At 36.0% G+C, this 24,468-nt stretch overlaps 1 protein-coding gene across 3 annotated transcripts in view; it reads right to left on the bottom strand.

Annotated features, from left to right (window-relative positions):
* Positions 1 to 1,952: 1,952 nt before the first annotated feature.
* Strn3 (striatin 3) overlaps positions 1,953 to 24,468 on the bottom strand; it is an 86,792-nt gene continuing 64,276 nt past the window's right edge. For all 3 annotated transcript variants that reach the window (XM_038337792.1, XM_038337793.1, XM_038337794.1), the window contains 9 exons: positions 21,605 to 21,738; positions 19,965 to 20,140; positions 19,762 to 19,809; positions 19,368 to 19,489; positions 14,659 to 14,826; positions 12,487 to 12,627; positions 12,136 to 12,243; positions 3,697 to 3,783; positions 1,953 to 3,617 (listed from right to left, as the gene is read on the bottom strand). In XM_038337792.1, coding sequence (XP_038193720.1) covers positions 3,448 to 3,617; positions 3,697 to 3,783; positions 12,136 to 12,243; positions 12,487 to 12,627; positions 14,659 to 14,826; positions 19,368 to 19,489; positions 19,762 to 19,809; positions 19,965 to 20,140; positions 21,605 to 21,738 — 1,154 coding nt within the window. In that variant the 3' untranslated portion in view covers positions 1,953 to 3,447. The remainder of the gene's footprint in view (positions 3,618 to 3,696; positions 3,784 to 12,135; positions 12,244 to 12,486; positions 12,628 to 14,658; positions 14,827 to 19,367; positions 19,490 to 19,761; positions 19,810 to 19,964; positions 20,141 to 21,604; positions 21,739 to 24,468) is intronic.

Here is a 24,468-nt window from a genome sequence, read left to right as displayed (position 1 = left end):
ATAGACACGTAGAGTTTACAAGCTTTAAAAATGAAGTTTTAAAAAGATGTATTATAGGGGCTGGAGAGATGGCTCAGCGGTTACAAGCACTGGCTGCTCTTCAAGAGGACCTGAGTTCAATTCCCAGCAACCACATAGTGGCTCATGATCATCTGACGCCCTCTTCCAGCACACAGGTGGACATGCAGAGCACTCATTCATAAAACTAAAATTTTTTTAAAAAATATGTATTATAATCCAGTTTCGGCAGGCATGTCTAGCTTATTCTGAAATGTTTTGCTGCACACCCCACACCAACCTTACAGTTATGAAAGCCACCATATCTGCGCCTTGCACATCACTTTATAGCTTCCTAATGAGTTGAGATGTTGGGTAAAGTTTGAAATGATGAAAGTAACTACAATCATGAGACAGAATGATTTAAAAGCAAGGGGGGAAAACATACTAAAATACCATTAAAACTTACATATAAAGTCAAGTTACTTTATCATAGAAACACATATAAAACAAAAATGACTTTTTCAACCTTTTAATCTGTTTGCTATCACTAAAAAATACAAAAAATAAACATACTATTTTTAAAATCCAGTTTTAATATACCATAAGACACAAATGTTTATGCCTTGAAGTAACAAGCAAATTACAATTAAATAGTGATGCAATGGGCTTCAGAAGGCTCCCAGAACAAAACTAGCCTTGAGGAAATTTATTATTTAAAAACAGGAGTATGGAGGAAGAATATCTCTTTAGTTCATTTTTCAGCTCAGAGAACAGAAACCGCTTCGTGTTCTTGGGTACATATGGTATACACATGTGAGAGTGCAGGTGTATGCCCACGAATGCATGCAGAGGCCAGACCAGGCTTCCTCCTCCAGTGCTTTCCATCTTAATGCCTTGAGCTGGGATGGGCATGTGCTCGCTGAGACAGCTCACCTTTAGAGCTAGGCTGGCTTGCCAGGGAGCTCTCAGGACCCTCCTGTCTCTGGCCCCTCAACATCCGGGTTCTATGTATGCAGTCACACACACCACGCTTTTTATATGGGAGATAGAGATTCAAACTCAAGCCCTTACACTTACATGGTACTCACTCACTGAATCATCACCCCAGGCCCCAAAACCAAGTTACTTTTTAAATTCCGGTCTTAAGTGTTTTATCAGCAACAACTGAGTTTCTTAAAATTTTTCAATGTATAATTTTTAAAGCAGGAATCCAAATAAAAATCTGCGTAAATTCTGCAATGCCTAATTCTATTCCATTTGCAATTTCTTCTAAGAAAGGGGGTATTAGTATCTTGAGGCTTTTTCTTTCAAATAGCTAACTTTTAACTTTATAAGGACAACTATCTACTAAGCAAATGCAGTTTATTTTTTGCTAACATTTTTGTGGAAACAGCTAAGTTAAATAAGACAACACTATTTATTAATAAGTAAAACTCGGCTTTTCGTTTTGTTTTTAAATAGGTTGTCTAAGCAGTTTATTTAAATTGTGTGTCTGAGCCAGGCGGTGGTGGCGCATGCCTTTAATCCCAGCACTCGGGAGGCAGAGGCAGGCAGATCTCTGTGAGTTCGAGGCCAGCCTGGTCTACAAGAGCTAGTTCCAGGACAGGCTCTTAAAAAAAAAAAAAAAAAAAAAAAAAAGCTGCAGAGAAACCCTGTCTCAAAAAACCAAAAAAAAAAAAAAGAAAAAAAAAAAATTGTGTGTCTGAAGCTTAGTGGATGAGCATGACACTGGAAGCCTTAACTTCTTTTAATAGCATAACAGCTTCCACAGGTGGTGCAAAATAGAAAAATAGTATTTGTGTTATAATCTTACTAGGACATCGGTAACTACTAGGAATATAAAAAGAACAGCATAAAATGAAGGACTAAGAAATCACCTTCTTTTCCTACTTCAATTGTGGAGAGTATTATACTTTACTATTCAACACGAAATGATGCGTCCAACAGCAAGATACAGGTACACAATTCAATATTTATTATATGCATTTTATATACATTATTTCTCAACAGATGTACGTTTGCTTTGTGGTACAATCTTAAAAATTTGCTGATTCATAGTCTGTAAAACAAAAACCTTACAAAACTCATCAAAACTCGCAAACTGATCAGAAAAGGTTTTTGGAAGACTAGAAAAAAATACTTTATTGTCTTAATCATGCATTACACAAAGAAAATCTTTAGTTACACCATAAAATTAAGCACATCTAAAAAAATAAAACAGGGAAAACTAGTCCAATCCCAGCAGACTTCTGTATCCTGATTCAACTTTTTAAAATATCCTATATGTAATGGCAATAAAATATTCTCCAATTTTTTTTTTAACTAGATCATTTTGGTTTTGGATTCATGGTAAATCAAGACAGTATCTTAGGGAGATACACCTTGGTTTGTAAATTAACTACAAAATATTCCATTTTTAGTCTATTTTAGACTGTTCAAAGAGCTCCAAAATAGATACACAGGTTCCCTTAGCACATTAATAAAAGGATATAAAGACCAACAAAAAGTGAAATAAATAATAGGCCATTAGCAAGATGGATAATCCTTGATAAATAAACTTGTAAATACAGTAAGATGTACAAAATATCACATAGTGATAGATGTCAAGATTAGTTTTTAAAGAGTTCATTTGGAGTACTAAACTCCACAGCTTTATTTTAATACACGTAATAGTCCTTGATTCATGAAGACATGTAGACGAAGGTGATTTATCATCTTTATGAAGGACTTAGCTGAGCTGTATTAGGCAAAAGGAGGAAAGAAAGTGGTTATAGGTGGCAGGTTAGTGAGATCTCTGTGTTTTAGGGCTGTATAATGCAGAAAAACATCAATATGATCTTGAGCACTGTTGTGACAGGCTAAATATATAAAAAGACTTATAAAAACTAGAATTTTATCCAAACATTTTGTGCAACTAATGCTAAAATATTTTAAGTTAAATTTTCTTTTCTTTTTTCTTTTTTCTTTTTTTAAAGCAAAATAAGTTTAAAAGGGAATCTGTGGCATTCAACCAATAAACGTAAGATCACTAAGAGATGAAAAGCTACTCTTGGAGTTTGCTTCCCCACAAGAGCACCACATTCCTAACCCTAAGGCAGCACACAGAGTCCAACAAAAAGACCTTTATTTTTTTTGTAAGATCAGACTCCACATTGGCTTAAACACCTTTTTTTTAAAAAAAAAAAAATTACGCTCAGTTCATATCCAGTATACAGCACAGATACTGGAGTCCTTTTTCTTTCTGTCCCACAAATACAGTTAATTACAGTTAAACTAATAAGCCTGACATGAAGATGTGATTCCCAACAACTTATGCCTGCCCCAGTATGCCTTTACCCAGGCAGGTCACATGTAGTGTCATATCAGTAACGTTCTTGATGGCAGTGATGCAGACAGACCCCCTTTCTGACCAGTAAATCTTTTCTCATGATGTCAATTTATGTTGGTTCACACAAATACTTTGGCAAGAGCATCAGCTCCTGCACTGGCGATATATGCCTTTGATGGGTGGAAAGCAACATCATAAATTGATTCATCCAATTTCTTCCTATGAGCTGTTATTTCTTGTACACATGTCTTACTGTCCAAATTCCATAATCTAATGGAACAGTCATGGCCTGTAAGAGACAAATAAAGCTGTTACTGAGTAACAATTCTTTTATAAAGTTTGAGGGTTGTACAGAAGTTCAAACTTACTTCCAGACATCAAATAGATGCCATTAGGATCTACTGCTAAACTTGTAACAGCATCCAAATGAGCTACCATTGAATGGATCATTTTACCTATAAAACAAAACAAAGATTAATGTTGAGAGGCAGAAGTTAAAAAACACCATCAACATAAAACAATCACCATCGCAGTACTTTCAGTTTTGGAAAAATAATCACAGTTTTATAAAGATTAGTATTTTAACCATTTGGGATACACAATTCACAGTGGGCAACCACCACCAATATCTAGATCACATCTTCATCACTGAAAAGGAACACCTTGTTCCCAGTATGCAACAGTTCCTAGCAACAATGATCTACTCTTCCTAAAGACTGGCCTATTCTGGATGCTTTATGCTAAATAGATTCTGAATATGTGGCTTTTCTGTTTGACTTCTTTCACTTAACATATTTTAAGATGTATTTACTACACTAATAGTCTGAAGAAAATGCTTAATATTGCTAATTTTTTAAGACTTGAAAATCCTGTCCCACCCACATTTTTTAAAAAAATTTTAATTTATGTAAATGTACATGTGTCTGCCTGTGTGCCCAAAGGAGTCAGAAAGGTGCCAGCTCCTGAAGCTGGAGTTTCAGGCAGTTAGAGCTGCCTGAGATGGGCACTGACACTTGAACTCAGGTCCTCTATAAAGAATAGTATGTGTTCTTGGACACTGATCCCTTTCTTCAAAACTTAATGTTTTCTAGAAATAGTAAAAACTGCTGGGCAAGGAGCATCTTTTCAGAGATTTCCTCCATCTGTGGACCTGTCTACAAGTTGTGCAGAGAGCTCCACCCCTCACCCATGTTGGGGTAGGCTTTTCCCTACTGCAGCTGATGTTTTCTGATCCATTACTGCTCCTGCAAGTAATCCTCACTCATACTCTGTTAAGTAAACCCCAAGAAGACCTTTCTGGTTCATCAAGTTGGGCTTAAGTACAATGACAAACAAAATAATGATTTTGGTCTGTCCTAGATTCCTTTTCTGGGGTGAATGGTATGTACTGTATTACCATAAACGTCTTCCATGCAATAAAGATCCACTTATTTTTTAATTGTGTGTGTCTACAAGTTTAATTTTTTAAGATTAACTTCATGTGCATGAATGTTTTGCCTGCAAATGTCAGAAGAGGGCATTGGAAACCCTGGAGCTGGAGCTGCCGACAGTCGTGAGGCAAGTGCTGCTGGAGTCAAACTGGGGTCCTTCACAGGAGAAACAAGTGCTCTTAACCTCTGGGCCAACTCACCAAGTTGAAATTTAAAACAAACTTCAATAGAAAGTTGTGCTTTGACAACATGATGAAGGAAAAGCAATTATAACTTGATTCATTCTGGAGTCGAGTGGGATCAGGAAGGAAAACTAACTTCTGCAAGTTGTCCTCTGACTTCTACATGCACCTGCCCATATATACAAATACATGTTTGAACAAATAAACAGATTAGACCGGAAAATACACTCCTTTAATCCCAGAACTAGAGAGGCAGAGGCATGTGGATCTCTGTGTGTTTGGGGCTGTCCTGATCTACATAGTATGGTCCAGCCTGGGATATGTAGAGAAATGCTGCCTTAAAAAAAAAAAACCCAAAAAGGAAATAAAAATAACCAATACTGATACTTTATAAAAATCAATTCCCATTTAATCAGCACCATTAGGATGCTGATTTACAGAAAGTCCTGTAAATTTAAGTTATAAAATTAAAGTTATGATCATCTGCCACAGTGTTGGCCCTGTATGACATTTTTTTTATTTTTTATTTTTTTTAAAGATTTTATTTATTACATATACAATACAGTGTTATGTCTCTATGTCAGAAAAGGGCACCATATGTCATTGTAGATGGTTGTGAGCCACCATGTGGTTGCTGGGAATTGAACTCAGGACCTCTGGAAGAGCAGTCAATGTCCTTAACCTCTGAGCCATCTCTCCAGCCCCTCTGTATGATATTTTATACAGGGATATAAAGAGACCTACTCTCCTTACTTACCCTGGGCCACAACTGTTAAATTGAATATAAAACTAGAACATAATCAAATATAAAAACCTTAAAAAGAGGAACTTTTTTGGCACTACTAAAGTTACAACTTGAAGATAAAAGGAGATGCTTTCTGTTGATTTCAAGCCACATCTGTTTCGCATTATCACTGTTATTAATTAATTTTAGGACCTGCTAATACCTCAGCAACATAAAATTCACTTGACATAGTATTTTAATATAAAATTTTTACGAATTCTTTGAGTTTTATATAATATTTTGCTTAATCAAATTCATTCTGCACTCCTTTTATTCAATCCTCCAATCTCATGTCTCTTTTCTCTTATTTTGAGATTATAATATAATCCCATCATTTTTGTCCCTTTCCTCTCCAAAGCACGTGTGATCTGAATGAGAATGGCTCCCATAGGCCCATATATTTGAATGCATACTTGCAGCTTCTCTCATTTAACCAACTCTTTTGTTGTTGTTGTTTTTGGCTCTGTCCTTCTAGTAACACCTGCTTCCATTAAAGTGGGTAGATTCCTAACTAAGGATGTAGTTCAGTAGTAGAATATCTGCCCTACAATGTGCAAAGACCTGGATTCATTTTTTAGCATACGCCCCTTCCCTAACAACAAAATAAAAGATGACAAATTACATCTTCTATAACTGAGAAAATGCAATACTGTACAAGTAGAGAGTTATTAAAAGTGCAAACGAGCATGCATGCTGGCTCAAGGATCAAGAGCACCTCTGCTCTTGTAGAGAACAACTCGGGTTTGGTCTCCAGTACCAACATGACAGTTTCAATCTGACAGCCTCTCTGACCTCTAAAGGCAAAATACCCACACACAAAATTTGAAAGTGCAAATAAATTAGTACATGGAACCGAAAAGAACAATACTCCACAAACAGTAAACAATAAAATAACAGTTTGAGGACCATTTGTTTTGCTCTGTTTACCAACGGTATCAAGAGTATGGCAGATACTTGGATTAGAGACATGGCTCAGTGGTTAAGAACACTTGCTCTTGCTCTTGTAGACGACCCAGGTTTGACTACCAACACCCACACTATGGCTGAAAACCATTCATAACACCAGTTGCAGGCGATCTAATAATGGCCTTCTCTGACATTTTTGGGCACCAAGGATACACATGATACCCATATATATGTGCAAGCAAACACTCATACAAATAAAGCAATATTTTTTTATTGTTTTCTGTTTTGTTTTCAAGACAAGGTTTCTTTGCATAGTCCTGGCTGTCCTGAACTCACTCTAGAGAGCAGGCTGGCCTCAAACTCAGATCCATGTGCCTCTGCCTCCCAAGTGCTGGGATTAAAGGCGTGTGCACCTTCCAGAATAAAATAAAAATTTAAAAAGAAAAAATACATGGATAAATGTTGTTTCACAAACAAGTTCACAACCAATTCAGGTTCTTCCTTCTCACTCATATAATACCTTTTCCCAGAATCATATACAACACTATAGACAAAATTTTGTCTTTACCAAAATTTTATTAGCTGTGCAGTGCTGAGGATTGGCCCCAGGGCCTGTACATGCCAAAATAGTTCTCTCACCTATTAAGCTATCCCTCCAGCACTTTTTCTTTTATTAGCTCAAGGCAGGGTCTCATTAAATTGTTTCCCATTGTGGTTTTGGTCTCAACTCTGTAAACCCAGGTAAGAATCAGCATCCAAAGCAGCCGGACCACTACCAAAAATTAAAAACAAAAACAACGAACAAAAAAAGTCCCACAGATCTGGAAGAAAGAAAAAGTAGAAACTGAGGGTCTGGAGAGACGGCTCAACAGTTAAGAGCGTGTACTCAGAGATCCACAGTTCAGTTTCCAGCACCTGCATTAGATGAGATGGCTCAAAACTACCTGTAATTCCATTTCCAGAAGATCTGAGACCCACTTCTGGCCTCCACATGCACCAGTCTCTCTCTCTCTCTCTCTCTCTCTCTCTCTCTCTCTCTCTCTCTCTCTCTCTCTCTCTCTCTCTCTCTCTCTCTCTCTCTCTCTCTCCCCCTCTCCCCCCCCCTCAAAAATTTAAATCTTTAAATTTTAATTTAAGAACCCTACAAAACAAAGCACAAATTGATCTTTCTAAACCAAACTTATAAAGCCATACACAAGCAATTTATTTCAGTTTATGCACATGGCATAAAAAAGTTCAATACTCTTTAAATTTATATGTATGAGTGTTTTGCTTGCATGTATGTTTGTATACTATATTCATTCCTGGCACCAAAATAAGGTGCTGTATGCCCTGGAGTTGGAGTTACAGATAGAAATGACCCACCATGTGGGTGCTGGAAATAGATCCTGGGTCACCTGGAAGAGCAAGTACTGTTAACTATTGAGCCATCTCCCCAGACTCAAAGTTTAATATTCTTAATTCGATTCTAAAAAGTCCTATTTCTTTCTCAAAATTTGTATTTGGTTTGCCTAACAGAAATTGCTGCTTCACAAACTCCTACCACAGTGACTCTACCTCAAAACACCCTTTCTATCCTTTACCCTTAAAAACCCAGAAACTGGACCTGAGGCTACAAGCACTTCTCATTCTTCCAGTGGACTAGATTTAGTGCCTAACACCCCAACTCCTCTAGCAACCATCTCTAAATTCCAGTTCCAAAGGATCCAGCACTCTCTTCTGGCTTCCACTGGCACCCACATACACATACTAATGCACAGACATATATGCATAATTAAAAATAAAATAAAACCAAAATAAAACATCCTGATTTTACTGTTTGTTTCTTAAAGCAAAGCTTAAAGCACCATTCTATACAGCAGGACTTCCCTTATGCATACAGACATGTATGCATATGTATGTTTCTCCCGATGCTCTCAGAAAACAATAAACTCTCAATAAAGCAGAAACAACAGCTTCCCATGAAGGTCTCAAGTACAATATAAAATTCTAAATACATTTGAATTGTATTTAGAAATTTAGAAGGGAGGTGAGACAAGGTCTCACTACACATTCTTGAATGACCCAGAACCCTTAGTCTTCCTGCTCTACTCTTCTACGTGCTTTAGCATGTACCACCATATGTGCCTTACTCATTTATTTATTGAACCCATTCATAGCATCAATTTTTATGTTTCAGGTTTTAAAAAAATTCCACAAATTTACTATACATTTTATAAAAAGACAGCCTAGCTAATCAGAAATACCAGTTATGGAAATAGACTAGGTGACAAGATTAAAGGCACTGGTGGCACATGCCTTTAATCCCAGCACTCAGGAGACAGAGGCAGGTGGATCTCTGTGAGTTCAAGGCTGACCTGATCTAAAGAGTAAGTTCCAGGACAATCTGAGCTGTACACAGAGAAAACCTGTCTCAAAAATAAAATAAAAATAAATATAAATGAATGAATAAAAAATAGTATGTGACGATAATTTAACAGTTTAATATAGCAATTAATGTTCAATTTAAGTCATGCTGGGGACTGAATCCAGGGCTTTGTGCATAATAAGCAAGCACGCACCCACTACACTACATCCTCAAGTGCTCACTTTCTTTCTTACTGTGTAAAATCGTATTTACTCACTTCTTGATTTCTTCCAGAAAAACAGCTCTAGAGACAGACATTTTTGATCGTCCCCTGTGGTATTTTGAATAGAATGGCCCACACGGGCCCATTTGAATGCTTAGCTATCAGGCAGTAGAACTGTTGGAAAGGATTAGGTGTGACCCTGTTGCAGGAAATGCGTCACCAGGGGTGGGTTTTGAGGTTTCAAAAGCCCATACTAGGCCCAGTCAGTCTCGCTCCCTCACTCTAAGAGCTGCCTTGGTCATGGTGTCTCTTCACAGCAATAGAACAATGACCAAGCCATCAAAATAAGTTTCTGGGATGGACAGCTTGAGCCTCACCTACTCAGTGTAACCCAAGCTCAAATGAACAAATCTTTATAAAAAACACAACAGAACTTACCTCTGCTCTTTTTCAATGGAAGACATTTATGCTCCATACAATAAAGAATTGATTTGAAAAGCCATTTAACTGAGAATATCCACATGAAGGTGAATTTAATTTTCTATGCAGTATGTAGATCTATAAATATTCATTTAGTTCTCACCTTGCTGTACAGAGTTAAAGGGAACCTGCCCATATTTGTTATTAGGACTTAAGTAATCCTCTAAATGCTGAAGATTGCTGCCTTGTTATAGTCTGGTCTGTCGTGTGGCGCCTGATAATGGGCTGAAGTTTCTAAGTCACGAAATAACCTGACCGTTTAAGTACTCCTCAAAGTAGCTCAAGTTGTCAGACATTTTCTGAAAGAGTATTTTTTTTTTAAAAAAAAAAAAAAAAAAAAAGACTTTTCATTATGAGAGAGAGGGGGGTACACCTAAGTATAGGTGCCTGCAGAAGCCAGAGGTATTGGATCCTCTTGCAGTTATGAGCAGCCCTATATAGGTGCTGGGAACTGGACTTGAATTCTCTGTAAGAGCAGTACCAGCTTTAGCTACTGAGCCATCTCCTCTTCAATACCCAAAAGACAGTATTTTATGTAATATTGTAGGTGGTAACAGAAAAAAAATGGTCCTTAAAAATACACTGAGTCATTACAATGGTTCAACAGGTAAAGCATTTGTCACACAAGCCTGATGGCCTGAATTTGATCCACACAACCTATATAAATGAAGGCAAGCACCCTCTCCACTAGTCCATGACCTTCACATGTCTGCTGTAACGAGCATGCTTCCATCATATACACACAATAAATTTTTAGAGCTTCTGTAAAGCAAAGGACATGGTCAACAAGACAAAACGACAGCCTACAGATTGGGAAAAGATCTTCACCAACCTCTCAACAGAGGAATCTAAAATGGCTGAAAGACACTTAAGGAAATGTTCATCAGAGAAATGCAAATCAAAACAACTCTGAGATTCATCTGTAAGAATGGCCAAGATCAAAAACACTGATGACAACTTATGCTGGAGAGGTTGTGAGGTAAAGGGAACACTTCTGCAATGCTGGTGGGAATGCAAGCTGGTACAACCCCTTTGGATGTCAGTGTGGCGATTTCTCAGAAAATTAGGAAACAACCTTCCTCAAGACCCAGCAATACCACTTTTAGGTATATATCCAAAGGCTGTTCAATCGTGCCACAAGGACATGTGCTCAACTATGTTCATAGAAGCTTTGTTTGTCATAGCCAGTACCTGGAAACAACCTAAATGCCCCTCGATTGAAGAATGGATAAAAAAAAAGTGGCACATTTACACAATGGAGTACTACACAGCAGAAAAAATAACAACAGCTTGAATTTTGCAGGAAAATGGATGGAACTAGAAAACATTATTTTGAGTGAGGTAACCCAGCACAGAAAGACAATTATCACATGTACTCACTCATAGGTGGTTTTTAAGCATAAAGCAAAAAGCCAGCCTACAAAACACAATCCCAGAGAACTTAGACAATAATACAGACACTAAGAGAGACTTACACAGATATAATCTACATGGGAAGTAGAAAGTAGAAAAAGACAAGATCTCCTGAGTAAATTGGGAATATGAGGACCTTGGGGGAGGATTGAAGTGGGGAGCAGGAGAGGCAGGGAGGGGAGCAGAGAAAAATGTAGAGCTCAATAAATATCATGGAAAAAAAAACAAAATAAAGGTGCGCACCAACTATATATACATACACATCTATGATTCAGCAGAAGGTATACCATATAGATGACAGCAAACAGTACCCAACACACCATCATTTAAGTCACTGGGAAACAGTTTGTTTTCCTGAAACAGGATTTTTCTGTGTAGCTTTGAAGCCTGTCCTGCAACTTGCTCTATAGAAGAGGTTGGCACTGAAGTCAGAGATCCACCTGCCTCTGCCTCTGCCTCTGGAATGCTGGAATTAAAGCTGTGTGCCAACCTGACCAGTTGAGAAACAGTTCTAAGAACATACTCGAGGGGCTGGGGAGATGGCTCAGAGGTGAAGAGCACTGGCTGCTCTTCCAGAGGTCCTGAGTTCAATTCTCAGCACCTACATGGCGGCTCACAGCCATCTATAATTCGATCTGGTTCCCTCTTCTGGCGTGCAGGAAGAACACTGTATATACATAATAAACAAAACATAAAAAAAACCAAAATATCAAGTAAATTTTGCTATCTTAAAACAACATAAAAAATATTCAAACGGAAGAATTTTTAACAAATGAAAATGGAAGAAATAGTATTAGACAAAATATTATGTAAATCAAAAATAAAACTTGCACACTGAAAAATAATATACTAAACAAAGCAAAAAATGAGTTATAGTTGCTTAGCAGCAGGAATGCAGATCTGTGGTGAGGTAATGAAGTACCTTGTGCAAATTCCCAACACCTCAAAAAAAAAAAAAAAAGTTTAGCTTGATGACTTCATAAACCAAAAGGCAATGTGCATTATATAACAGAACAGTACTTTCAATCACCCGAAGCCTTACCCGTTTTATTGTCAAAAAACTTGATGTGTCTATCTTCATGAGCAGTTATTGTAACAGGAAGTGTGGGATGACTTACTACTCTGTTAATGTGATTGCTAGATTGCAAACCTGAAAAATAAAGAATAGAGTACTTTAAAATACAAACTACCTGGGTTAAACCTATATTAATAGCTCAGTGTTCTAAACTATGTTAGGACCTGAATTGGACCATGCAAAAATGATGTACAATCAGTATAACATAAATTATTTTTTATTTTAAGTTCATAATCAGTATGAAAATTAGCTAAAGACCACCCGCCTTCACGTAATAACCTTTTTACAGAAATTTCAAAGAAATCCATGAAAACATACCAGAATCTACCTGTGAGGAAAGCATCACCAACGACTGTGATGTTTCTAAATCATAAATTACTGCACTACCAGTGTTGAAAGAGGTTACCATATGAGCTGGATCACAGCCAATAAAGTCAACTGATGTAGGTATTCCACGTTCTGTAAGGAGCCCAAAATAGATTCATATGTATTTATCTGTACATGTACACACACACACAAAATTTTGAAACTATATCAATAATGAAAGAGAAAGCAATATGTTAAGATGGTAAGCAATAATTCTGTTATTTAAAAACTTTATATTTAAGAACTTTTTACTTATAATATTCTATTTGACATTATAAAAAAATATAACTAAAAGTAGAGACACATACAAATTATTTATCTAACATGGCGTAATCCCTATTTTGCTATGTACTTTCTTTTAAGGTAATGAAAAAAACCTGTTCATTTAAACTATTTGCCAATTTTCTTAGAAAAAATGAAAACAAAATAAAACAAAAAACAATGATATAAACAAAAACCGCTAAAACAAACTGAAACCTGGAATTCTCCTGTATCATTCTCCTGGAAGACTCTTACCAAATATTAAGTTTTGCCAAAGAGTTAATACAAGCAAAAATCTGGATCTATTAAAATGGAGCACACCTTTAATTCCAACACTACAAAGGTAGAGACAGAAGGATCTTTGTGCATTTTATGCCAGCAAAGGCCACTCAGTGAGACCCTCTCTAAAATAAAAAGATAAATAAAATAAAAAAATAATAATAAATTCTTGGACTATGAAATGCACTGGCATAACAGTATCCCAAAGCGGAACAGGCAGCAATTCTCTTCCTTAACACATTAAATTCAAATAGCAAGTAAGTAAAATCTGGAGTCCAGTAATTAAAAGTCTAGATGAAGCAAGAAGTATCTAATTTTTACTTCTTAAGGTCCGGATATTTGAAATATCATAGAATCCCAAAATACAAAAAAGATAAACAAAATTAAACATATTCTACTCATCTAAGATGTCTTAAAACAATATATATTTAAGTACAAATCAAAATTCTGATGAAAAAAGTAATTTGAAAAACTCAAACTCAGACTGTAAGACTGACAGTATTGTAAAGACGTACACAAGCATCGTCAAAAAGTAAAGCTGATTAAATCTTTCTATAATTAAAAAATTTCCAGGCTGGCAAGATGGCTCAGCAGGTAAGGATGCCTGCAGTCAAGCCTGACTGACAATCTGAGTTTGTTCCCCAAGACTCAAACGGAGTAGGACAGAGCAGATTGCCTCAAGTTGTCCTCTACGCTCCACATAAAATAAATACAAAAATATTCTATTTTTGAAATCATGAAAGCAATCCCATTTGGTCTTCTCATTAAGGGCGCGTAATGACTGTGGCTGCCCCATCCCACCCTGCACACACACACCCATGTTCTCAGTCATGGCACACAAAGTGTTTAGGCAGGTGTATTCAAGACTATATCCCATCAGTCCTTACGGGTGGCTGTCCTTGTCTCCTATAGCCCCTGTAAGTAGTACCATTTGTCTACCTTACTGTTAGATGTAAGTATGCCTATTTTTAAAAATAAAACATGATCTGAAAAAGGCCAAAAAGCACTGAGCTTTGCTGATATCTGCCAAGCACTCGCAGTAAAACAGGACTAAGTAAAAAGATGGCAAGTTTTATAAAATTCTTTAAACATTTCTCTTTGGATCAATAAAGAAATAATCGCTTTATCTTTTTTATTTTCTAGGGTTTTTTTTTTTTTTAAACAAATGTTCTTCTCAGGAAAGCAAGATGCACAGCAGGCAGAGGAGGCCCTTTTCACTGGTTCCATCCCTACAAACCACAAAGTAGAACAGACTCCTGCCAGTAGTACTGTAGCCCTGCCCACCTCTACACACATCCATGTGTAATACAGTGTGTGTGTGTGTGTGTGTGTGTGTTTTTAAAGACTCTTTGGGCACAGCAATTAAAAGTGCTTGCTACTCAGACTTCTCTCCCCAGCACCTGTCAGGTATCTCACACTGCCTGTATATAACTCCAAAGGATCCGACAATCCTGCCTTTATGAGCACCTGCAATCACATGCACGCACGCACACAAGAAACAAAGTAATAAAGCAAAAAAAAAAAAAAAAAAAAAAAACCAAAACAACAACAACCACTGCTTTTGAAGAGGCAAATTTGACTTACCCTTGTCTCCATTGTAAGTGCAAATACATGGCAATTTTTCTTGGGGATTCCATAACCTAATAGTGCCGTCTGCTGAACAAGACAGTAACTGACTTTTTATGCCACTATAGGCAAGACCCCAGACTGCATCTGTATGAGCAACTAAAGTGCCAGCTAGAACATTTGACTCTGTGAAGAAACAAACAAAACAAAACATTACTTGGAAGAAGTCTGGCAAACAGGTAACTTATAAATAAATAAATAAATAAATAAATAATTAAATAAATAAATAATTAAATAAATAAATAAAAATGTGTGTAAAGCCAGGCATGACAGTGCATGCCTTTTATCCCAGAACCTGGGAAGCAGATCTCTGTGTGTTTTGTAGGGCAGCTTGGTCTACATAGAGAGTCCAAGACCAATCAGGGCTATATAGTAAGACCTTGTCTCAAAAAAGGCAAAACAAAACATAAAAACCGTAAGATGACAAACCAAAGCACAGACAGTGACTATTTCTAAGTACTGAATTATGGGTGATTGTTATCATTTATTCCAACAATACTAACACTATTCACACATTCACAATTTCTATAAAGTACAAAAAAAATCAGCCATATTGAGCTACAATTTACAAACCTGTACTACTCACTTAAATGGCACAGCAATGGTGTGTTCACAACTCTCACTGTGCTGACCTTCAGGATACTTTAATTTTTACTTAATTAATTATCTGTCTATTTATTTACTCTAGTTTTTGAAAAATTATTTCTCTGTGTAACCCTGTTTGTACTGGAACCCGCTCTGTAGACCAGGCTGACCTTTAACTCAGAAATCCCCTGCCTCTGCCTCCCGAGTGCTGGGATCAAGGGTGTACGCCACTTTCAGGATGCGTTAATTACTTCCTTTCCACTTTTCTTTAGTTTTCTAAAGTTCTAGGTGACCACATTTCCAGTGGGCTCGTGTAAACAAAGCTATTTTCTGAACACATTGTATGAACAGAATCTACAGACCGGGATCTTCTGTGTTAAAGTTTCTAGAGTACTAACTACTTCCTTTCCTTTTATTGCCTAGTAACATTCCAGTTTGGTGCTAGCACATCTTATTTGACCATTCATCAACTGATGGGAGATCTGAGGGCTAAATGAGTATCAAATAGGTCATCCTCTATTTCCACTTAACTCTTCCTATTTATCACCATCTCCTTCAGCCTCACAGTTCCCAACTTTCCTTTGTGAATGACTGTGACATACACAATACAAAGAAAACACAGCATTCAAAAGGGACCCCTCTTGCATCCTGTACCCAACTTCAAACAATGTCAAAAACCATCTTCTTGTTTCCATGGCAATCGCCACAAGGAACCCAGTAACAGACTCCCAGACATTGTCTCTAACCTCCACAGGTGCACCATATGGCACACATGGATAATATATACATACACAGATGTGCACATACAAATACAGATAGAATAAATTTAAACCCTATTTGTTTCCAGATATAAGTAAAAAGTTGTCCTTCTTATTAAGGAGAAACCTACCAGGTGCATTCCAAAACTCAGCCAAACTTACTTTCTTATCTATACACTTTCACTAGACAAAGTCTTTGCCCTTGAATCATTAGTATTTTTATTTATTTATTTATTATGTATATAGTGTTCTGGGCACCAGATCTCATTATAGATGGGTGTGAGCCATCATGTGGCTGCTGGGAATTGAACTCAAGACCTCCGGAACAGCAGCCAGTTCTCTTAACCTCTGAGCCATCTCTCCAGCCCTGAATCATTAGTATTAACGAATTAAAATTTAATTTTAAAAAAAGAAGTATGCAGACAGACTCTGAACCTCAACAATAAAAACATTATCCTTACCACCACCTTCTGTAAAACTGTTGAAAACTAAACTGTCTTTCACCGCTATGTAGTCGTCAAATCACTCCATTACCACACCTCATGCTAAAATCAGCAGTGACCACAATTCTACCAAACCCAGTACATGTTTTTCTTTGCTAATACAAAGCATTTATTCTTTCTGGTTTCAATATTGCTTTTCATTCATAAAATCTGACTTGAAATGTTAAAGTGGTTCTCTTGGGGGTCAATACTCAAGCATCTAACCTCCAGCTATCTGTCAAAAATCTCCGTGAGCTGTTTCTTTCTCAAAATGATTTTCTTCTTTAGGTATGCATCCATGAATCCATTCTCAATGTCCTCCTTCCTCTAGACAATGTCGGGTTTAGTGAAGACTTAAGTCTCAGGTTACCATCTCTTGATTGATATTCATTCATATGCATCCATATCTTAATAGTCTCATTCATAGTCATTCTCTCTTGTACTCTATCCCTGTTTCAGTGAGTGTTACTATCTACACAGTCATCAGAAGACAAAGTCAGAGCTCTAGATTGGTGATGAAAATGTTCTGAAATTAGAACGTGGCAATATCTGCACAATCCTGAGCACACAATAAAAACTAACAAATTAATACCTTAAAACAACCAATTTTAGCTGGGTGATAGTACCGCACGCCTTTATTCCCAGCAGTCTTGGGAAGGCAGGCGGATCTCTGTGAGTCTGAGGCCAGACTGGTCTACAGAGTGAGTTACAGTCCAACGAGGGCTACACAGAGAAACCCTGTCCCGAAAAACCAAAACCACATACATAAATAAATAACGCAGCACCAAAAAACAAGGTGTCAATTATACCAATAAAACTTCCTTTTCAAACACAATTAAACCAAGAATAACACAACCTATCAATAAACCACTATATATTACTGTACTTATCCAATATATGTTAAACCCACTTCTTTAAAAAATATTTATATTACATGTATGAGTGTTTTGTATATGTGTATTTATGTATACTTCATGTGGGCTGGTACCCATGAAGGTTCTAAAAAGGCCCCCTAGACCATAGGTTATGGATGGCTGTGATTCATTAAGTGGGTGCTGGACATTGAGCCTGGGTCTTCGGCTAGAACAGCAAGTACATTTAACTACCAAGCTATCCCTGCAACACTAAGCCTACTTCTTAACCATTCTACCATCTAAGTCTTATCTTGGCAATGCCACCTCTCATTTCCTAGGTAACTCCTAATTTTTACCTATGGCTGCAGCTGCCATCAATCCCTTTCAAGTCTCTTTGGACTTAGAACTTTTTATAACTTTTTCAACCTTTAGCTTGAACGTCATTGTTAAAGACAATCAGCACTCCTGACCTCTCATCTAAAGAGGTTCTAGATTACTGTTGTACAGAGAACTATATTTCATTGTCATTCAGAAAATATATTCATCATAAACCCTCCCTCCCCTAATCCCTTGCTTTTTTCACATGCATCTTATTTCTTTGAACAGAGTACTTACCATTATGTCTTACATTACAGAATGTGGGCACTAATCATATGCTAGCCAACAACAAAGAGCTCAAACATTTCTTTTGTTTTTTATAGTCATTATGAACAATGCCTACTTAATGTATTTGAACATGTAAATTTAAGTTTTTAATCAAGTTTCTCAAAGTGTCATTTATAAAAAAAAATCAGTTTTATTTTGCTTTTCATTTTGAAATTAAAAATGTTGGCCTTCCATGAAGATGTAATGAACTATACCCTGACCATTCTATCCCTATTGTTTCTGCTGTCTTTCACTTAAGGATTATACACACTGTCTCTAAAGTTTAAAAATGTGTTACTTCAATAACTTTCCCCTCTTCTTTTTGTTAACTGAAATTAACATTTAAGAAATGAAATATTGGGGTTGGAGAGATGGCTCAGAGGTTAAGAGCATTGCTTGTTCTTCCAAAGGTCCTGAGTTCAATTCCCAGCAACCACATGGTGGCTCACAACCATCTGTAATGGGGTATGGTTCCCTCTTCTGGCCTGCAGATATATACACAGACAGAATATTGTATACATAATAAATAAATATTAAAATACTATATAAAAAAAAAGAAATGAAATATTTTACATACAATAAAGCACTAATTCAAACAATAAAATATTCATGGCATGATTAGTTTTTTCCAAAAAAAATATTTTTTTATGTGCATTGGTGTTTTGACTGCATGTATATTTGTGTGAGGGTGGCAGATCCCCTGGAACTGGAGGTTTAGACAGTTCTGAGCTGCAATGTGGATGTTGGGAATTGAGTCTCTTAACCCCTGAGCTATTTCTCCAACACCAATATCTATCTTTTTAAATAAACTTTTTAGCAAGTACAATAAACAAATTATATGTCTGAACAACTTTGTACTAACATTTGAACTACAGAATTCTGTGAGCTCTTATTGACTGGGGTGGTGGGGTGGTGGGGGGGTGGTGTCTGTCCCACCAGGTCCCATAGCAGTTTAGTCCCAAATAAACACACAGAGGTCTACATTAATTATAAACGGGTTGGCCTAGTATCTCAGGCTTCTTATTAACTCTTATAACTTATATTCACCCATAATTCTTGTCTGTATTAGCTACGTGGCTTGGTACCTTTTTCAGCGAGGCAGTCACATCTTGCTTGCACTGTGTCTGGCTTCCTCTCTGTCTGGTTGACTGTAGACTGAAACTTCCCTCTTCCCAGAATTCTTGTTGCCCCGCCTCTACTTCCTGCCTGGTTACCTCGCCTATACTTCCTGCCTGACTACTGGCCAATCAGCACTTATTTAAAATACAAGTGACAGGGTACAGACCATTGTCCCATAGAAAGCTCTATTCACTAAAAAAGACCCATTGTGCCTCTTTACTTACCATATGTATCATAGGGATCCACATTAGGACTAGGCATATTCCACCACTGAATGGTTGCATCAATACCACCACTAAAACACTGTTCTCCATTAGAACTAATAGCTAATGAAAGAACAGGGCCACTATTACAGAAAGAGAGAGGGAAAATTACTTATAAATATTCTAAGAAACTCAAACCCCTACCCCCTTCATCTATTCATTTATGTGGTATCTAAACAAAACATACAACTGAAAAGTACTAATAGGTCATATTTAAATATAATTAATCAAACGAGGCATTATTCAACTAATATGTCTTCTCTAACATCAAGTATTGAGAAAATTAGGTTTCGAGACTGCTAACCATAAACAGTAATTGGAGTTGCTCATTAAATACTATTTCAAAAAAACTTACATGTGACCCCTAAATGTGTAGATAGGCTCTACGTCTAAAGAGGCACTCCTAAAAGAGGGAGAAAGGGGACAGGGGAAGAGAACACATTAAATCATCATGAATCACTGGTTGATACTGCAGGTGTACTAAAGACAAAGGATAATGAAGAATTATCCATATGAACAAAATTAGAAGGAAAAAGCAATCAATATTAAAATACTTGCTTTTTGGCAGGAACTGTCTTTTGCAAATTCCAAAGTTTCAGGGTGTGGTCCTCAGAGGCGGTAACCAGCACAGGTTCTACAGGATGAAAAGCTAATGCTCTGACTCCATCAAAATGACTACGTAGTGTATACTTGGGGTTCCAAGTCTTTCGAAAGGCATCTTTATTGGCCGGCAACTAAAATAAAAAAGTGTACTATTTACAGGTAAAAGTAATAAGCTGGTAAGCATGTGGACTTTTTCTGTTTTCTTTTTGGTGTGTTTAAAACATATAAAACTGTCTCACTAAAATATCCAGGGGCTGCTTTAATGACCTTAAAAACTCACAACAAGTCAATCTCTATATAAGAATTCAGAAAAATAATTTTGTTAAACTTTCAAATACCCAGGTCAAAGAATTCCTTAATCTGTTTTCGCCTAGCCATCAAATAAGTAAATGAATGAATGAATAAATTCTACTTCTCCTATCAAAGTCAGATGAGAACAGAAAACTGCCATAAGGATTTACAAGAAAGCAACACAGGGATATAAAAATTACCAGCTATTCAGGGTACAGTGAACACAATAGTGTCCATTTAGGAAATTGACCAGTATGTGAACAATTCTAAGGCAGAAAGTTAAGGGACTTATTTTCCTAAATCTTTCTTAATTTCCTTCAAAGATTGAGTTTTGTGTCACCCTTGCTGTCCTTGAACTCACTAAGTACCATGAATTTCCGATTCTTCTGGCCCTGTCTCCCAAATGCTAGGATTACAGGCATGAGCTGCCCTGCCAATATTATGTGGTGCTGGGGATCAAACTCAGGGCTTTGGGCATCCTAGGTAAGCACTTTTCCTAATTTTTGATATTAATAAAGCTTAATATTTTCACCTTTATTTCTACATCAGTAAAGATACACCAGTTCTAAAACAGCTAAAAGTTTACCAATTTAGTTGCAAATATGCTTTAAAATTATTAGTGAGAATAATCCAGCCCACAAAGGCAGTTAGTTATCTTTAAAAAACATCCTAACTTAAGTCTAATTTTTAAAATGTTTTTGCTGAAAAATTAGCTGAAAAACTAAGGTGAGATGCAAAAAAAAATCTAAAATATAGTTAACTCTCTAATGAGTGTTTATGCTTGGAAAATATTTAATCAACACTAGTCTAATACTAACACAATTCTTCCCATCTCCTTTTTCTAGCCCTCAAGAGAAGCTAATATTCAGGAAATAATACAAGTTAACTTGGTTGTGACTGACAAAAAAGAGCTTTCAAATAAACAAAACATGGCTTTCAAGATTAACCCTGATGGAAAAACCTAATTTCTCTAGTGTCTATTTGTTAGCATAAAATATGGCTTCAACTCAGTAAATAAGTTAACTACTCAAGATGTATTTATCAACCAGTAAATTAAGTATTAAAAAACCAGTATTTTAAGGTAATAACCCTAAACTCCTACCTAATCCACCAAAATTACTAAGATTTAAACACCCAAGAAAAAATTTTAAAGCAAATTACACGTTATTTCAAATCAACACATCTGCACACTTAAACTTATCTTTTCCATGCACCTTGACATTAATTCTCTGTTATAAATGATTCCAAAGAATAAGGAGCCTTTTATTAAATCATTAAAAAATTAAAAATAAAACTGCACTTACATCATAACTATAGTCTGCATCATTTGTTACCGTCAAGTCTGCAAGGTCTCCAAGGCCCAGTACACTTAACAAAACATCATCAGAACCCATAATAAATGACTTGCCTCCTCCAGATGGAAACGTTATTGGTTCAGCTATAAAGAACAAAACCGCTTCTTAAATGCTGAAAAATCATACAGTACAATACAATATTGTGGGGAATTTAAGCACGAAACAGTCACAAAATTCAGCAATATTATGAATTCTACTTCTCACTTCCACACACAAAAAAAATCCTACTACTGAGTAGAAATAAATGTGCTAAAACAATGTAATCATTATCTTCCAGACTGAATAAACACTGTGTACATCAACCCAGGGTGGAGGCAGAACACAAACATTTTGCCTATTTAGATCCCTTACCACCTCAGTAAATTTTAACAGGTCAATTTTTGATTAAATCATCAGATTTCAGCCACTCATAGGGAACAGATGTCTACCAACCTCAAAGTAGTTTTATTTAAGTGCATATTTAAGTCCCTTTGCTTTCTAAAGAAGTGAAGGAGCATTTGGTTATGATACTTCCAGACACTCTGATACACAGCCTTTCTATTAGTGCCAAGATGGTTTAGTAAAAGATGGCTCTACTAGTAGTTGATGATAGTATCCTAAAAGAAATGCCTTCCAATTTTAAAACTTTCCTATGGCTTCATTTTAATGCCCTCTTTTATATATTATGATGTTGCTAAAGTTGAAAAAAACTAGTTTATGTTAACTTCAGGCTTTAGGTTTCCAATCAGAATGGCTGCGTCAGTATCGATAAAAACAGAAAGGATCACATCACTTCACTGAGCTGCTCACCTGTGCGGTATAGCTTTCTACACTGACAATGCAGTTGGAATGAAAGTGCAATCATTTGAATAACTATAACTAGATAGGTTAAAGTGTAAGCAACCATTCAAGATAATTTTAAGCGTGTGCTTTGCAATCAAAATAGTAGCATTAAGATAGCAAAAAGGAAACACTAATTACAAAAGAACCTAAATATTTAAAATTATGAACCAATTTTTAAAAATTATTAAAAAAACTCAGGCTAATAAATTATGGAAAATTCTTACAAAATGGCATGTATTTAATACACTACAGGAAACAGGCATACTGAAAGACACTAATACTAATTCACTAATAATACTGAAAATAACTCATACAATTGATATGTACAATTACCAAAGTAAAATTCATTTTTAATTTAGAATTTTTCTCTATTTTATTCTGTGTAATTTGATTCAAGTGATCCCTTAAACGAAGGTGTAATTCAGCAACTACTCTAATTTGAAAACCCTTCATAAAATATATACAATGTGTGTCTGAGATGGTAAGTATCCCACACATTAAACAATGATTATGACAGTTACTATGATTACCAAGCCATCATTCAATGGTTGTACTTGAATCTGAACAATACGTAGTACTGATCGCGTCTATCAATATTAGTATATAGTTACTGATAATACAAAAAGCAGCTAAGAACTATAAGATCAATAGTTCAAAAATCACAAGTCAGCAAGTAATTTTACTTTATAATTTTTACCAGTCTAAACATTTAAGTTCATAATTTGTTTTTAAGACAATTTAAGATAAAATTCTACAATTCCTCCCACTAGCAACTATACAAATAACCATTAACACAAATTTAGAAATCCAATAAAATAGCTTTACCATCACCAATCAACTCATTTTCTCTACAAATACTTTTTGTGGGATTATTTCTGACCAACCATTGACCAACTTCCAGGCATAAAAAGAGAAGTGGCTCAACAACTTTAGCTGGCTTATTTTTCAAAAATTATACTCATTTCTAAACTTAATCACAGAAGCTACATCTATGTACCTTTTCTCTATAGATACACACATGTTTACATCTAGCAAGATATACTATTCTTTTAATACTTATTCACGTACGTATATATGCAAAATCTTTTAAGCTGTTATTTCTGCTTTCCCTATCACCCATCACTGGAGCATACAGTAATCACAGTAAATCTTTAATTTTTTTGCTCTTATCTCTGCTGGAAGAATTAATATATATTTTGCATATTATTTTAAGTTAATAAAAATTACCCACAGCACTAACACAGCATAAAAATATAATAAACAATTTAAAATAGAATTATTAAATGAGTTTTTAAATAGGGTCTTTCTATATAGTCCTGACCATCCTGGAACTTGCTGTGTAGACCAAGATAGCCTCTAACTCACAAAGATTCTCCTGCTTCTACCTCCCAAGTGCTGGAACCAATGGCATAAACTTTATTTTAATGACAGAAATTTGTATTAAGCAGAATTGTCTTTTGTGAGAATTCTAGAGCCTATGAAATATAATTTTCTCAGAAGGTCCTTTTTAAAAGTCCTGTAATAAATTCTTCTGATAGACAGCGTGAACAAGGAAACCTGTAGCTCACATATCAACTCTTCCTTTTTCTTCCAGTGTGCCTCTGCAAGTGTTCTGCAGGGCTGTACCCAGGACCTGGCACATGGTTAGACAAGTACTGTGATGCTGAGATACATCCCAGGCCCCTTCTTACAACTTTATCAAACCTAAAGAACATAGTGGTCAATGACTGATTCTAATCATGCCAGTGTAAATATGAAATATAATCTCGTCTGTAGTAGCAACAGTTTTTAAAAGTTGTGACACTAGAAAACAAGTATTTGTTCTTTATAAATGGAAATATGACATGAAATATTTTTTTCCAAAAGCACCAAAATGAAAATTGTGATAAAAATAAACCAGATTGCAGTTTTCCAATCTCTAAATGACAAATTTTAGGGACAGCCCCTCTTTTAAAATGTAATGAAGTTCAAGGTGCCCATTCACCTTCCCA

Source organism: Arvicola amphibius, chromosome 7, assembly GCF_903992535.2.
Source record: "Arvicola amphibius chromosome 7, mArvAmp1.2, whole genome shotgun sequence".
NCBI classification, from domain to species: Eukaryota; Metazoa; Chordata; class Mammalia; order Rodentia; family Cricetidae; genus Arvicola; species Arvicola amphibius.
Note: the sequence above shows the minus strand (reverse complement) of the source record. Positions and strands in the feature narration are given on the sequence as shown.